The following is a 16,104-nucleotide window of genomic DNA, read 5'->3' as shown; positions in this document are numbered from 1 at the left end:
CTTACAATATCAAGATGAGGAAATGATAGCAACAATGGCATCATCCCGAGATCGGTAAACAAACAACGGGTCGGGTTATCGCTCCGACGGAATCTCGCCGGTTTCCGTCCCGCGGGATATCCGTCTATAATACTTAAATAGGTATAATGTTGCTTAGAGTTGTACTTCCTTGTGATTGTGTCATTGCTCACGGTACCAAAAATGAGTTCGAATTTGAAAGCCATGTTACTCGCCAACCTTTTGGGCTTTGCTTCGGCTGCAAGCTTTGGTTTTGGCCCCGAGAACCAAACTCCCCTTCTGGGAACCGGTTCTTCTCACACCCGGCGCAACAATGTCGTCTTTATTCTCACCGATGACCAAGACCTACACATGAACTCACTAGATTATATGCCACATTTGCAGAAGCATCTTGTTGATCAAGGGACATTTTACAAGCGTCACTACACCACCACTGCTATCTGTTGCCCGGCACGCGTGTCTATCTTGACCGGCAAGGCGCCTCATAATACCAACGTTACCGATCTGACTCCTCCATATGGTGAGTATCCACTTGGTCCCTTAGCTTAAGGAAGCCCATGCTGATTGAAGCTTTCCAGGCGGTTATCCCAAGTTCATCCGGGAGGGACACAATGACAACTACTTGCCAATCTGGGTACAAGCTCAAGGCTACAACACGTACTATGCCGGAAAGCTGTTCAACTCTCACGCCGTGAACAACTACAACGATCCATTTGTGAAGGGTTGGAACCAATCCGACTTTCTCCTCGACCCATATGTTTACATGTACCTGAATGCCACATTCCAGCGTAACCACGACCCTCCAGTCAGCCATGAAGGAGAATATGTTACCGACGTCCTTGCTAGAAAAACTCAGGGTTTTCTTGACCAGGCGCTCGAAGAGGATGCTCCATTCTTCCTTACCATTGCCCCAAACGCACCACACAGCAATGTCGACGCCAGCTTTGCCAAGATCAACTTTACCGACACTCCTCGAAACTGGACTTTCAAGATGACCACTCCCATCCCTGCCCCACGTCACGCACACCTTTTCAAAGACGTGGTCGTTCCACGAACCGAAAACTTCAATCCCGATTCCCAGATCGTGCCGAGTTGGATCCGTGACCAGCCCAAGCTCACACAGGAGAACATCGATTGGAATGATGACTTCTATCGCAATCGTCTGCGCGCTCTTCAGGCAGTGGATGAGCTGATTGACGATGTTTTCAAGAAGCTTGAAGACGCTGGTGTCCTCGACCACACCTACGTCGTCTACACCACCGATAATGGGTTTCACATTAGCCAGCATCGTTTGCAGCCTGGTAAAGAGTGTGGTTATGAAGAAGATATCAACATTCCACTCATCATTCGAGGACCCGGTGTGCCAGCAGGCTCCGTCTCGGACGTCATCACTACACACGCCGATCTAGCACCGACTTTTTTATCTGTCATTGGTGCACCTCAACGAGCAGACTTTGATGGAGTTGTCATCCCTCTCACGGCAGAGGAACAGTCTGAGGCTGTGGGAAAACGGCATGAACATGTTACTGTCGAGTTTTGGGGGATGGCCGGATCGGAGGGCAAGTTTCCCTATCATGACAAGGAGGGCGAGAGTTTCTTCCTGACAAACAATACGTACAAGTCAATTCGTATCGTCGGTAAGACATACAACCTGTACTACTCTGTTTGGTGCCATGGAGAACACGAACTGTACGATCTACAGTCGGATCCCGGTCAGCTACGCAACCTATTGGATACAGAAGCCCCGCAGCCAGTTCAACTGTTAGGGTACCCGCTCGAGTCTGTCGTTGCACGGCTTGACGCTCTTCTCCTGGTGGGAAAGACTTGCAAGGGTCTTGTTTGTTCTCAACCTTGGAAGACTCTTCACCCGCAAGGAGATGTTAAGACATTGGAAGATGCATTAAGTCTTGAGTTTGACGAATTTTATGTAAAGCAGCAGCCCAAGGTGTCTTTCGGCTGGTGTGCAGGTGGGCATGTGCTCGATGCTGAAGGCGCGCAGTTTGAGAAGGAGGGATTAGCTTACTGGCGCCCAGATTGGAGTAACTGGGTGTAATATGATGACGAAATATCTACTAGTGAACCATTGGCGTTTCTGTTGTTGGGTAAAGATATTCTGTAACCGGCATGCATCCTTTATCCAGATTGTGTGATCGACCAGGTTGATTAGCAATTGCACTAAGCCCGGAAATAAGTGTAGATAAGACTATTAAAAGACGAACGAATCACGTTTAATAGAGTCAGCTTAACAACATGAAATGTATGTAAAAGATGATGAATGTTTAGCCATTGCATCCGAAACCGCAATTTGTTGGATGGCGTGCTATTGCACCATTCCCTCCACCATCCCAGCTTTCAAATTCACCAATTACGCTGTCATGATAGCGACATCCGAAAGGAGGGTCATGTATACTTCCGGTCCTAAACCCTTTTCATACTTCTCCATCCGTCCCGCGGGAAATTTAATTGTAAATATTGGTTGTCTTGCCAGTAACGTCTTAGAGTAATACAGCCATCTCACAAGAACGTTACCATCAACAACATCCGCCATTATGTCGTCTGTTGTAGAGAACCGTGACCCAGAAACTGCAGCGGTAGATCGACAAAATGTCACAGACCAAGCAACAGAGACAACACCTCTTCTCGATACATCTCAGTCCTCAGTTTCCCCGCCGAGAAACTCTTCAATCGCGGTTTTCAAGATTGTTTCGGTTCTCATCATTGGCTCTTTCACTGCCAGTGCTGATGGCAGTCTTGTGCTGGCCACACACCCGACAATTGCAAGCGAGTTCAATGCCCTGTCTGCGTCGAATTGGCTATTCGTCTCTTTCAATCTCGCGGGAGCTGCTACCCAAGCCATGGTAGGCAAGCTTAGCGATATTTATGGTCGACGAAGCCTCATTGTTACTGCTTACGCTCTCTTTGCTGCTGGTTGGTAAGTCGCCCTATTCGGTACAGAATTGCATTATCTTACGGTCTACAGTATCATTGTTGGGACAGGCACTTCCATGGGATTAGTTATCCTTGGCCGTGTTATTTCTGGTGTAGGAGGATCAGGGCTAACCATACTGGCCATGCTCATCATCACAGACTTGGTGCCTCTGCGTGAGGCTGCTGCATGGCAGTCCTATCTCAACCTCGCTGCCACAACTGGTCGTAGTCTGGGCGGACCTCTTGGAGGTTGGCTAGCTGACACTATCGGATGGCGTTGGTCGTTCAATTGTCAGGTTCCCATCTTCCTTCTTGCCATTCTTCTCACCTACTTCTTTTTGCCCAGCAACAAGAAACAGGACGACAAACCTACATCACTCTCTAGAATTGACTTCACTGGTGCAGCTCTTCTTGCTCTCACAATGATGGCGTTTCTTCTACCATTCGAGATTGGGGGCTCTCAGGTTCCTTGGTCCCACCCCGTTATCCCCAGCTTATTCGCCGCGTCTTTCGTTTTTGGTGGACTGTTCATGCTCTTCGAAGGCCGCTGGGCCGTAGAACCAATCTTCCCACTCGACTTGCTTCGTATCCGGAATGTTGTGCTTGGATACGTCATCAGTGGCTCTCAATGTGCCGCCCAGCTTGGGTTAATGTTCTCTGTTCCTCTCTACTTCCAGGTCACAAAGAATGCCAGCAACACTGTTGCTGGAGCATACCTTTTCCCAGCCGTGGCGGGAAATGCAATTGGTGCCATTCTAGCTGGTTTGGTTATTAACCGGTATGTTCTGAAAGTACTCTTGCATAATACCCTTGATCAGATGACTAACTTGTTGAAAGCACTGGAAGGTATAAACTAGTTCTCCTTGTTGCTACTTTGACATCAGCAGTGTCTTATATATTACTTTTACTGCGCTGGCATGGTCGAACAAACGTCTGGGAATCTCTTTATATCTTCCCAGGCGGCCTTGGCACTGGCGCAGTACAAACAGGAGTCTTTGTTGCCGTACAAGCTGCCACTGATCCTGCTCATAAGGCGGCTGCTTTGGGTGGGGTCTGGTTGACGGTCATGGTCGGAGCTGTCATCGGTATGACTGCTGTCAGTACAGTAACGATGCACGTCATGGCTTGGAGTCTTGCCACTACGCTGCAAGGTCGTGGCGTGACAAGAGACGTGATTCAAAAGGTTCGCCAATGCTCTAATCCGACGGTAAACGTCTTACTGACGCTAGCAGGTCGTCGATATGGCCACTTCAGATATCAACTATATTAACAAAGCGGATCCAAATATAGCATCAGCTGTAGTGGATGCGTATGTACGCGGTCTGTCCTTCAGTCATATCATTTCTCTCACATTTTCGATCATTGCTACATTCTCGGCTAGCTTCATCAGTGAGCACAAGGTTTAGAGCATATCGAACTCATACAAGCGTCATACCAAATGCAAAGGGTCCTATTGAGTAGGTAGCAATAGAGAAAGAGGAGATAAAGCCACTATTCCATTAATTAGAATCAACGCTATTTCTTGCCTGATTTCTTACTACCTTCAAATGGTAACTAGTTGTTATTTATGTCTTCATGTTGAACTAACACGAGACGCATAAACGAATGGTAAATTGCACTGAGCGATCACTTCTTAAACAAGGCTAGCGTAACAGATACATTACCCTTGCCGCATATAGCTGCATAGACATTGCTGTGATCCGCGTGGTATTCAATCCTGTAGAAATTCTTGCTGACACTAGAATGATGACAATGGTAGTATTTCCTCTCACATCCGATCTCCAGTACCACATCTCCCCCATGTAAATCAATCCTTGGTACAGCATACACAACATCCATCCCCGTCATGATCTCCCCGGTAGAATACGACCAATCTACCAGACATGCCGATAAGCGAACATAAAACCATAACGATAATAATGAGTATAACGCACACTCTTCCCACACTGTCACAGGTACACAGGCTGGGACATATGGTCTCGCCATCTGGCGTCACCCTACTAAGGGTTGATTACTGACATAGGTACATAGCGTAGGTTTGAAGCTGTCGTCACCTGACCAACATGTTGAAAAGGGTCAGCGGGGGGAGTTATTAGTCCAGCTGGCAGATGAAAATAATACTTGATATAATTGATAAAGCACGAAGATAGTAACACTTTGTCGAAGAAAACATGATATGCAGATATGCCCTGATCTCTCCTTCGCACACCTGCCGTAGCGAGTAACCCGATCAAACAGCCTTGTTGATAGAGTTCCTCCAACCTGAACCACCCTTGTTGGTCCTGATCATTACAGACTCATGTAACTTGACAGTTAGTGATCTTCTATGATTCAGGCCTTTTCGCAAGTCGTTCTTTGGATCCTTAAAAGTCACACTTGGTGCGACCAACGCCAGTAAACCAGCTGATTTCCACAAACTTGCCATTAGCATTGCATGCCGTTCCCTTTCTACCCGAGGTACGGCATCCGACATCGCAAGGTCCGGTCTTCAGCTAAATACACGAAAAGGGGTTTGGTTAGTTTACAGTGTCTTCGGGTCAGGTAGAATCAGCAGTAAATAGATCTTACATTAACACAGCAGTGGGAGCCATCTTGGAAAAGACACTGGCAAGCTCTCGTATCCGCAACAACGCCTGTGATAACAGCGGCAACGATAGCGAAGATGGAAAGACGGACCATTTTGTTGTTGGTTTTGGTTAGTTTTGGATGTGGTTGTTGTTCTTGTTGTTGGGTGAAGAGATAGAGAAGATGAAGAAAAACGAGAAGGGAGTTGCTGCTATCTTTATAGGTGCTCAACTGGCTATCTTGTTTGCAACTATGTTGCCATGATAAGTTTTACCACCAATGCTTGAGTGAGATATCTGGGTAGTATGCTGTCCAAGCCGACTTCCCGAGCAGGTAGCCACCCAAGTTGCTACACTCACTGTACAGCTACCCACTGGGTGAAAGTGACTGGACAAGGGTGCTGACTCGTTATACTTTCAAGGTCAACCACTTCACTCTGTGCTAAACCCCACGTGTACCTCAGCCGATAGTCCGAGCCTAGTCCGAGCCAAATATACCTGGTGTTTGTAATGAAACAAGTCAACATCGCATGAGGAACAGCCCTGATAAAGTCCCAATTAAGCTTAGATTGCTGGAAATGCCGACGTGGGGTTGCAACAGCCCAGTGTAACACTATTACCTGACCACGGACCAACTGAACCCTTAAACTAGTCTAGATCCTGGTTTTAGTCTCCAATTTCGGCAGTCGATGCGAAAACATGGTCCTTTTGTATACATATTTCTTTTTCGCTTGCCGGCAACTGCTTTCAGTTGTCCCACTTAAGATAAGTTGGGATGATTGTGATATACAAGCCTGGCACGGATGCGCCATTTTGCGTTGAGCGAGGCCTTCAAATCATCCTCGGACCAGTCATGATAGTGACAATATCATGATACCTACTGATAATATGAGAAAGAGATGGAAAGTCAACACTATGTCACTAGTATTGAATTGCGTATACAGAAACATGTTTAGTGAAACATTTCATTCTATTCTTTACTTGTCCCTCGATTCACTTGTTGCATGAATCAATGCATATAATAAACACGAGGCTGGCTGTCGGGTCTCGGCATAGTATCCCTGTCATTTAACCAGATTTAAAGTTCAACGTTGTTTTGCTTTGATAAACCCCAATGAAACCAATTTCATTGATGTTTCCCTCCTGCTGTTTATGGCAATAGTGGGACTGGTTTATCAATAATGACGGTGAGAGATTCCTACATAAAGCCTCTTGAGCATCCCATATCTATTAGCATCACTACAAACCCAGACATCACTCAGTCTTTCCTGCATTATCTTTGCACCTCTTTCTATCACACTTCTCAAATCTCTTGACAAACAATCATCAAGATGGTCCGTCTCGCAATCTTGGCTACCATCATGGCTGTTGCCACCTCTGTACAGGGCGCTACTTGGTGCCAGTGTCTCTTTCCCGACAAGTCCCACTGCTGTGTTGCCACTGTAAGTCGAAATCTGTCCCTTCACCGACACACGCCATATCCTTGAGATAAGACAGATGACAGGTTGCTAATCTGAGTATTTTCACCTTTACAGGGAGGCGGTAGTTGCCAACAGAAGTGCTTGAATGCTGGCAAGCCTATCGATGATGGATCTTTTACCATCAAAAAGCAAAGGTGTAATGCCGGAGGTGATGGATTTAGTATCAGCCCAATTACTGCCCAAGGACGCACTCAGTGCGAGACCAGGACTTAAGCTCTGTGTTCACCATTGCTTTCTCACAAGGGGAGCTCTGATAGTACTGAACTTGAGGCTGTTATTTGATGGCTGGTGGAATACTATGTAGGGGCTGATGTTATATTCTCTTGTATCTCTTCATCCCTGGAGCGGAACATTTCCAGAACGTGGTGGTACATATCATTATACATAGCATGGAATACTATATATGCTCATGCGGAATTTTATAAATTGGAATGCTTGTATAGTGGAAGTTGATTCTCCGAGCCCCGTACTCCTCTTTGAGAAACATAAGTTTGATATACGTCAATGATAAAGCAAGTATCCAATGGTATTACATGCCGTCACTAAAAACCGGAGACAAGGGTAGTCAGTCTTTTTATAGTGTAGTGAGCGGGTAATGGCGTATTGAGATCTAGGTGAGATGGAGAGATAACGATTAGTCGAGTGGTACTTGATGAATAACCCTCTGTTATCGAGACGTCAACATGTCAGTACACATTATTGTCACATCACGACATCGTTGTATTACACAAGGCCTTTTTTGTGTAGCTAGTAGATAATCTTCAACTGACGATGCAATGTTGACCATTGCGAAGCGAATAAAAGATGCAGAGGTTGAGGGACTTGTAATTATGATGGCAGTCTAAACCTTGATGATTTGACATGCTCATGACTTTTGCCAATCTCGAGATTATTGTAACCTGAAGTTACCCTGTACCCAAGAGCATGGATGATGAAAATACTGAAGCGGTGTAACTCTGGCCCACTGAATTTGAGTGACGTGAACCTTATTATCGGATTATGCCTATGCCCCTAGTGGGTGGCGGAAAAAATGACCTAAGTCTTAGGTTACAAAAATAAGTAGTCCAAGAGCTATAGTCTAAAGGGCATAAAGTGGCGCACTACTTTCGTCTCTTAGGCTTACAGAGGCCAATTTTTCTGATACCCTGCCCGAGGTGCCCTCATCAGACTCACCGTTCGGCAAAGGACTATTAACTAACTCGGTCGTTGCCATTCCACCAATCGCGATGGCTTCAATCTGCAGGGCTCCTTGTCATGTTCGTTTAAATTGAATATGTTTTTGTTACGTGGATGGAGACACTCATTATCTACCCATGTCTTGCTGCCGCATCCCTTCCGGCAAGACAGAGCTAAGAAGCCAATCATTACCAAAAGCATTCCGTGTTCAGCTTTTTGGCGGCATCTTCAAAGAATGCCTTGGTCTCTTCGTTCTAGTCATGGGACTCAGCATTTACACATCCAGCGCCACCTTCTCTTTCAACAACACATCAACTCTGGAACTACCACATCGATAGTTAGATTAGAAGTCTTGGGCTACTTATAAAGGTAACTAGTGTTCACAGAAGCTGTAATGTGCCCTAGACCATTTCTCCTCCGTCTCTTCCTGAGACTGACTTCTTTCCTTCATCAACTTGAGCCTATGTTCCTTGGCCTCCTTCAAAGTCATAGTCATCGCAGATCCGCCAGCCTCCTTTTGAACCATGGTCATCAGCTCTGCAGGCAGAGGCGTGCCTTTCTCAAGAGCAGCTTGTATACCTGAATGGTCAGGCGCAGCTTCGGAAATCATCTTCGCAATCGGATGAGGTATGTCAACGTTCTCATCATCCATGTTTCCAAAAGCCTTCTCCATCCACCAACTGTGTTGCTGAGGCGGCACATTGCCCGTGTTGATAATCCGTGTGTGGGGGTCGACAAGCCACAGCGCAATAAAGCGGCGATGACCTGGTTTCGTTTTATCCTGCAGCTCAAAAGGCGAGACGCGGTGGTGGAACACGTTGGGAAACGCAAGTAACCTTCCCTCTTTAGTCTCAACACTGCCGTACTGTTGCAGACAATCTCCATAGCTTAGCTGGGCACCATATACCTGCTCCATCCAGTTGAAAGCACCTTGGCCAACCCTGCCCTGGAATTCGTCTTGGTATGGACTTGTCTGCATGCGGAATTTCAGAGAGCTTGGTGTTACATTCTCTGAGTCCAGGTAGTAAAGAGCCGTGCCGACGATGTGCTCGTTCATCTGGCCCTCGACGTGCCATCCTCCGGCAGGAAAGCTGGGTTTATCAGGGGTAAGTTCGATGGATGCCATTTTAACAATGACTTGGATGTCTGGGAAACACTCTCTGAAAGAACGGTGGGGTTTGGTGTCATAATCCCAAGCCTTGAACTCTGGAGCCTCTGGTTGAATTGGCTCCCTTGCTTCCTCCCAGTCTTCACGCTGCTGGTCCTCGATGTCCCACTCGTCAGAATCACTGCCATCATCTTCTTTTTCCAACTTCCTCAAAGGGATATCTTTAAGCGATATAGTCCAGTTTGCTTCATTGTTGTCGCTGGCACCGTGTTAGTAGACAATACACTTCGCGATGGAAATCTTACTCAGGATTCTCAGGCATGCCAAATCGAGGCTTTGTTCTGCCAGCCCCGTCCATTTTACCACCACGATTACAAGGTATGCAAAGGTCCCACGCCAAAACTGCCCCGTCAATGAGTTTCTCAATAGCCGCATAGATTTCTGGATGCTTGGTAGGGTGGAGGCCGTTGATGTAGCTCGTGAACTTGGCGGTTAAATCGTCCTGAAAGATAACATTTGACGGTAGCCACTGGTAGTTTTCGGACCAGTACGAGTCATGAACTCGGCCGCCCCCAATACCTGTATCATAATAGGATCGGTCCATATCAACGGACCAATCATCTTTCTTAGGTATGACTTCTCCTTTGCCGCTCCATCGGTCAATAGCATCCTCTACGCCAACAACCTCTTCGCGGAAGACTCGCGAGCGGCCATAGACGAGTGGGTAGAGGGACGGATGGACAAGATTCTGAACCATGTCATTGGTGTTGGGATGCCAGTCTGGGTCATCCTTCTGCTCCATCTTGAGTTTGGCGAAAGCAGCTTGAAGTCTTTGATGCAGGGACTGATCAATGTAACCATCCGCCTTGACCACGGACGCAGTAGCGTCCAGCGTCGGCACTAGACCCGTCTTTTCAAAGAACTTGGCCTTTGCACGTAGCTCTTTGATACACTAGCAAGATGTGAGTGAAAAGGGAACGACACGGCCAAAACAATATTCTTACATATTCAAGACACTTCCTGTCGAGGATAGTTTTGAGCTTCTCTTGTTCGTATCGCTTCGTATCGACGATATCATCATACAGAGACTCGACAGGGATGGCAAGAGCCTCATCGATCCATTTCTCGGAGATAGTGTCATTGAAGACCTTGATGTGCCAATCAGGCTTTTCGGTCAATTGGTTCATGACAATCATCATGGCGACCTCTCGTACGAGAAGCATTTCAGATGCAGACCCCCAACAGTTGTAGTGAATTCCTAAGGGATATATCTCGTCTCCTTCCTGCTCGTGATGTCGGAGGTCCAAGCCAAGGCCGGGATAGAGGTCTGGGGGAGTTTCAGACATGGTGCGAGTCTACTGGGTAGTAGAAACATTAGCATCCTAGGTCTGATATAAATATCCCAAGTTCACTTACTGACTTCTTCTCCTCTCAAGATTAGTTGTTGATACTTGGGTGAGATGTTTATCCAAGGTGATATGTTTTGAAGGAAGAAAAAAGATGACTTTATAAACTCATTTATCAACCGTGCGTCCATGAGGAGCGACAGACGTACTAGTCTAGCGTAGGCAGCTTAGGCAGCACGTGGATCTCTATGGGCCCATTATTTTAAATAGGCACAAAACTTTAAACGCACTGAGAGAAGGAAGGGCAAGTTAGTTAACTGACATGGAGGCCTGGTCTTTTTGTGTGTCTTTGTGTGAAAGGAAGGATAATTGGGTTGCATAGCAGGTCTAACAGTGCTTTTGTATTGTGTGAGAATAAGGTTGCTCTAAGAGCCCTATCTTTCGTGACGAGGCTGTACCTATCGATCATTAAACTTTGAGGAATACCCACATTAATAGATAAGCCATATCGAGACTCAGCAGTACATACAAAGGATTAGGATAAGCGACCAACCTTGCAGGGATCAGCCAGAATCTGATTCGATGGTCAATCTCGTTTATGCAGTCTGACAAGCTCCACCGTCAGCAATGGGCAGTGTCAACATAATAGCCCAGACAAGTCACTTCTTTCAGTCAACATTAATGTCATCTCGCATCTACACCTGTCATTATTTTGTATCACTCCCTCCATACACTCTCTGTATATATCCAAGATGGAAACAAATTGGAAGCCCTTTATGAAGTCCACTGCCGATGATTGGACAAGTATTCCGGACCCTGCTCAGCGTAAGCGGATCCAGAACAGGCTATCTCAGCGTGCAAGACGTAGGTACATTCGCTTTGCAGCAGTCAAAGGATCGAGCTAATGGTTGGGTATAGGTATGCGACAAAAGAAAGTGGTTATACAACTGGACCATGAAAACATAAACACGGACACCTCTTCCGCCGGAGGTATCAGGCTTGTCTCTAATAAAGCTCAGTTATCCACTCATGATCCCTCCAGCGCCGCTACTGTGGACATATTTGGATCAAGTCCCTTGTCAGACAGTCACTTCATTATCCTAACAGACATGACTGCCTGCGCTGCTCTCGCCGTTATTGCACAATGTCTAGACCTCGACTGCCAGCCACAACCGGGCTTCCACATAAAAGCCATGGCTATACATCTCCCCTCAGCTATCGCACCAACTGACCTGCAAAAGGTTGTTCCACACAGACCTTACTTAGACATGTTGCCATGGGCTTCGCTAAGGGACAAGCTGCTCAAATCTATGTCTGTTATCAATGAGGATGAGTTCATGTCTGATATGAGAAGTGGTAATCTGAAAGTCTGGGGCCAATTGCCGTGGGATCCAATGGGGTGGGAGGTTAGTGAGAACTTTGCAAGGAGATGGTGGTTTCTTATGGATGGGGGGATTGTGAGAACGAGTAACTTCTGGAGGGCCCAGAGGGGGGAGCCCCCATTGACTCTAGTTGCGCCATAGTGAGGCTCATAAGGTGTATATGCGTTCATGATAGTTTTTATCTTTCATTTTTACTTGGGCTATCACGATATGGATTCTGACGACACTTTATTCTGACATGTACTTCTGTGCCCCACATATGCCACATGTCAGACTGCATGTGAGAAACCCAGCCGATGAAAGTGCAGGCAAGAAAAAGGTTTTAATATAAAAACCAGCCTGTCTTCAGTTGAAAGTTGGAATACATAGATCTATACAAACCTGAGCAACAAATTCCTCAGTCCTGCAGCTCCTTGAACTTCCACTTTCGTCTACAACAACGAAATCATGAGTGCGTCTTTTTCACAGATGTTTCCTTCCAAACCCACTTACACAGAAGAACATATTCCTTCTTTGCATGGAAAAGTCTTTCTAGTCACTGGTGGAACTAATGGAATCGGCCTTGAGCTCGTCAGCATACTCTATTCCAAGGGCGGCACAGTCTATATCCCTTGTCGCTCCGCAACCAAGGCAGCAAGGATAATAAAAGACATACAAACTTCCCATCCAGAAAGCGCTGGTAATCTCAAGACTCTTCCTCTCGACCTCAATGATCTTGTTTCGGTAGCAGCTTGTGCCTCTGCTTTCCTCGCACAAGAAACTCGCCTGGATGTATTGTGGAATAATGCAGGTATAAGCTACGCACCCTACGACGAACTTACTGTTCTATTATTTAGTGCTTTTTAAGGTATAAATCCTAAAGTATATATTAAAAATTAATATAATAAAAAATACTATTTTTAAACCTAGATACTAATAAAGATCCTATCTAAAGGTATATATTATAACTTATAAAATTAAAATTATAATAATTACTATAAAAGCTTTTATTCCTTTTAAAGGTTAATTATTAAATATTTCCTTATTAATATTAATATTAATATTAATAAAACTATTATATAAGATAATAGACTTTAAAGTCCTTATTAACTCTAGCTATATATTAAACTAAAGAACTATTTATAAGAGCTTAGCCTTTATAATTAATTTTACTTTTAAAGAAAGATATTTAATAAAATTATTTAATAATTATATTTACTTTTAATATAATATTCTTATTAATACTTAAGGTTAAGATATTATTAATATAATTAATAATTAAATTATTATTTTTATTATTTTTAATTATAATACCTTTAACTATATAATTAATTATTAAGCTAATAAATTAAAGTTTAAATCTTTACTATATAAAGAGAAAAAGGCCTTAAAGGCCTTTTATAATATTTAAAAAAAAGATAATATTAATATATTAAAAGGTAAAATACCTTAAATAAAATTACTTTTTAATCTTTAAAATAATCTTTAATAAGGAAAATAAATTATTAATAATTTATAAGGTATTTAGTAAAAGTAATATTATTAAAAAGTTTATTAAATTAGAATTTATTATATTAAGAATCCTATAAAATTAAAAGAAGAAGATTCTAGGGAGAAAAGGAAAAAGCTTATAATTAACACCGTAGCTTTTAATACAATAAAATTTAACACAATGGAACTCACTGTTCAAGGATACGAACCTCACATGGGCATTAACTGTCTGGTTCCGTTCCTCCTCACCAAGCTATTGCTTCCTATCCTGAAGAGTACAGCAAAAATGTCCTCCGGGCCGTCGACAAGAGTCATCTTTGTGGCCTCGGGCATGGTGGACATGTCAGCGCCACCGGGAGGGATACCGCTGGACGAGCTCAAACCCGGCAATCAATCACGAGACCTCTCTCGAAACTACACTATTTCCAAAACGGGAAACTGGTTTCTAGCATCTGAGTTTGATCGTCGAATGCGAGCAGATGGAATTGTCTTTATTGCTCAGAACCCAGGAAATCTCATGACTAACATTTGGGACCGTGTTCCGTGGTACCTGAAAGCACCCATCAGAATTCTGCTGCATCCGGCCAAGCGTGGTGCATATTCGGAGCTCTGGGCCGGTCTGAGCACTGAGATCAAGCTTGACGATGGTGGTCGGTATGGTGTGCCATGGGGAAAGTGGCATCCGAGTCCCAGAAAGGATCTGGTACTAAGCTTGAAGACTCAGGAAGATGGTGGGACTGGCATTTCGGCCGCCTTCTGGGACTGGTGTGATAAAGAAACTGCCAAGTTCATTAAAGAGTAGTGAGTGAAGTAGTGGAGGGAATAATTCACTTGCATAATCCCATTATGTTTGATACCTAGCCTCCTATAATCCTTTCAAAGTTGATGGATATATCAATAGAACATGTTCGAATAAAGTCGCCCTGCTGGTCTTCTCGCTGTTATCTGAAGTTTTGAGTGGTGATTGAGATTCGGTGTTTTTGTATCGGGATCTGCGGAAGAAAGCTGAAGTGCCCGCGTTCACTAAACGATTCAGCTTTCAAGACACATGAACCAAGACCAATCAGTTGGAAGATAAATGTAGAAGACCCCTGGAATGAATCCCTGCTAGCCCTGAGAGGATGACCTAGACACTGCGGCTGAGGGTCTAGATTGTCGCCTCCAAGGACTATTGAAACTCTCGACCCATGATACCTAATTCCCTGATCATACAGCGCGTCGCTTGTCTTTCGTTCCCTCATAAAATAGTCGTCACTTCCCATGCGATTTTACCTCTGTCAACATCATTCCATATCATTCTTGTTTTATTATTGACAAGAGAGAATACTCTGCTGCAAAATAGTAACCATGATCTCCCGAGCTCTTCTTTCCTGGCTAGCGGCTTCAGCCACTGTATTTGCTGCACCTACCAGTGATGGCCCCAGCGCACTCGATACGCGAGCCTGCACCACCCCAGCGAATTCACTCAAGAACCCCAGCTTCGAGTCCAGTTTGAGCAAGTCTACAGCAACGACTATGATGATATTTTCATTATGACTAACATCCTTCAGGTTCCTGGGTATTCAAGCCTACGTATGCAAATCTTGGTACTGCAGGTGTCGTGACTGGTGGCTACAAAAGTAACCACGCTGTTCAAGTCACTGCAACTTCAGGCACGAATGATCCAACAAGCTACAACAAGCTATCCCAGGCCTTCAAGATCTGCAAAGCTTCACGCTTCCAGCTCACATGGTCCATTCTCCTTCCTAAAGATGGATCTAAATACACAGCGCCCAATATCCCTGGATTGTATGTCGAGGCTCAAGCACCAGATGGTCTATGGCACCAATTGGGAAATTTCCAATTTTCGTCAAAGACATTCAGCAGCACCATTTTTTCACCAAACAAAAAGGGAACTCACAGCGTCGACCAGTGGGCGAATTTTGTTGCCGACTTTCCTACTTCACAGACCGGTACTTGGACAATCTCGATGGAGTGGTATGCTCAGCCAGCGTCTGGTGGTAAGACAACAACGTTGAAGATTAAGATGGACAACTTTGCTGTTAAACCGAAGGCTTGAAAGAAGGTCAATGTTGATGAGATTCGTAATGATTAATGCACCATCAAGATACATACATTTATCCTTCCCTCAGCTATTAATTTCGTCAGAAGCATGTACACATGTGACACGTTTGATAGTGCTGCATATCGAGATTGCCTAATCAGGCTGTGTTTTGCTCCTATGCCCATGTCACTACATGCCACCAATCAGTCTTCAAAACAATAATACAAACGACAACCCGGGAAGTCTGTGCTCCCGCCGCCAACTCATCGAGACGGCTTCCCACATGGTGTCCAGTTGCTGCTGGGCAGGCAGGTCAATGTTATTCCTATATGCCTTTGACGCTCTAATCTTCTCTACCACACATGACTTATATTGGAATAAAGATAAAGGATTTTGGTACAACTGTTGTTATGTATGGCGATACTTCAATATTCCATCTCATCCTTCTCTCCCATCGTGGTTTGTTGACCTATGTGTCTCCGGTTCATGCTCCTTTTACAGCGTGCGTGTCGGCGCGAGACGGATGCTTTGATGGACATATGGGCGTTGCAAGTGAAGTTTTTAATTGGCGAGATCTTAAAGATGCT

The 16,104-nt window shown here is 44.8% G+C and overlaps 9 protein-coding genes across 9 annotated transcripts; 7 read left to right on the top strand and 2 right to left on the bottom strand.

Annotated features, from left to right (window-relative positions):
* Window positions 1–201: 201 nt before the first annotated feature.
* On the top strand, window positions 202–2,071 carry FPOAC1_011517 (uncharacterized protein; the record flags this gene model as incomplete). Its single annotated transcript, XM_044855894.1, has 2 exons — window positions 202–538; window positions 597–2,071. 2 exons carry the CDS (start codon window positions 202–204, stop codon window positions 2,069–2,071), a joined length of 1,812 nt encoding a protein of 603 aa, XP_044703207.1.
* Window positions 2,072–2,567: 496 nt separating this feature from the next.
* Window positions 2,568–4,352, top strand: FPOAC1_011516 (uncharacterized protein; the record flags this gene model as incomplete). The annotated part of the gene is made up of 4 exons (XM_044855893.1): window positions 2,568–2,950; window positions 2,999–3,724; window positions 3,784–4,129; window positions 4,179–4,352. 4 exons carry the CDS (start codon window positions 2,568–2,570, stop codon window positions 4,350–4,352), a joined length of 1,629 nt encoding a protein of 542 aa, XP_044703206.1.
* A 957-nt stretch (window positions 4,353–5,309) lies between these two features.
* FPOAC1_011515 (uncharacterized protein) lies at window positions 5,310–5,625 on the bottom strand (the record flags this gene model as incomplete). The annotated part of the gene is made up of 2 exons (XM_044855892.1): window positions 5,310–5,438; window positions 5,515–5,625. 2 exons carry the CDS (start codon window positions 5,623–5,625, stop codon window positions 5,310–5,312), a joined length of 240 nt encoding a protein of 79 aa, XP_044703205.1.
* Window positions 5,626–6,841: 1,216 nt separating this feature from the next.
* Window positions 6,842–7,204, top strand: FPOAC1_011514 (uncharacterized protein; the record flags this gene model as incomplete). Its single annotated transcript, XM_044855891.1, has 2 exons — window positions 6,842–6,952; window positions 7,046–7,204. 2 exons carry the CDS (start codon window positions 6,842–6,844, stop codon window positions 7,202–7,204), a joined length of 270 nt encoding a protein of 89 aa, XP_044703204.1.
* A 1,336-nt stretch (window positions 7,205–8,540) lies between these two features.
* On the bottom strand, window positions 8,541–10,621 carry FPOAC1_011513 (uncharacterized protein; the record flags this gene model as incomplete). The annotated part of the gene is made up of 3 exons (XM_044855890.1): window positions 8,541–9,534; window positions 9,581–10,227; window positions 10,280–10,621. The coding sequence occupies 3 exons, from the start codon at window positions 10,619–10,621 to the stop codon at window positions 8,541–8,543; spliced, it is 1,983 nt and encodes a 660-aa protein (XP_044703203.1).
* A 752-nt stretch (window positions 10,622–11,373) lies between these two features.
* On the top strand, window positions 11,374–12,144 carry FPOAC1_011512 (uncharacterized protein; the record flags this gene model as incomplete). The annotated part of the gene is made up of 2 exons (XM_044855889.1): window positions 11,374–11,485; window positions 11,540–12,144. The coding sequence occupies 2 exons, from the start codon at window positions 11,374–11,376 to the stop codon at window positions 12,142–12,144; spliced, it is 717 nt and encodes a 238-aa protein (XP_044703202.1).
* A 306-nt stretch (window positions 12,145–12,450) lies between these two features.
* On the top strand, window positions 12,451–12,849 carry FPOAC1_011511 (uncharacterized protein; the record flags this gene model as incomplete). Its single annotated transcript, XM_044855888.1, has 1 exon — window positions 12,451–12,849. The coding sequence occupies one exon, from the start codon at window positions 12,451–12,453 to the stop codon at window positions 12,847–12,849; it is 399 nt and encodes a 132-aa protein (XP_044703201.1).
* An 805-nt stretch (window positions 12,850–13,654) lies between these two features.
* FPOAC1_011510 (uncharacterized protein) lies at window positions 13,655–14,275 on the top strand (the record flags this gene model as incomplete). The annotated part of the gene is made up of 1 exon (XM_044855887.1): window positions 13,655–14,275. One exon carries the CDS (start codon window positions 13,655–13,657, stop codon window positions 14,273–14,275), a length of 621 nt encoding a protein of 206 aa, XP_044703200.1.
* A 545-nt stretch (window positions 14,276–14,820) lies between these two features.
* FPOAC1_011509 (uncharacterized protein) lies at window positions 14,821–15,532 on the top strand (the record flags this gene model as incomplete). Its single annotated transcript, XM_044855886.1, has 2 exons — window positions 14,821–14,962; window positions 15,024–15,532. The coding sequence occupies 2 exons, from the start codon at window positions 14,821–14,823 to the stop codon at window positions 15,530–15,532; spliced, it is 651 nt and encodes a 216-aa protein (XP_044703199.1).
* Window positions 15,533–16,104: the final 572 nt, after the last annotated feature.

This window comes from Fusarium poae, chromosome 4, assembly GCF_019609905.1.
Source record: "Fusarium poae strain DAOMC 252244 chromosome 4, whole genome shotgun sequence".
Taxonomy (NCBI): domain Eukaryota; kingdom Fungi; phylum Ascomycota; class Sordariomycetes; order Hypocreales; family Nectriaceae; genus Fusarium; species Fusarium poae.
The sequence above is the reverse complement of the archived record's forward strand: the minus strand, read 5'-3'. Positions and strand labels throughout refer to the sequence as shown.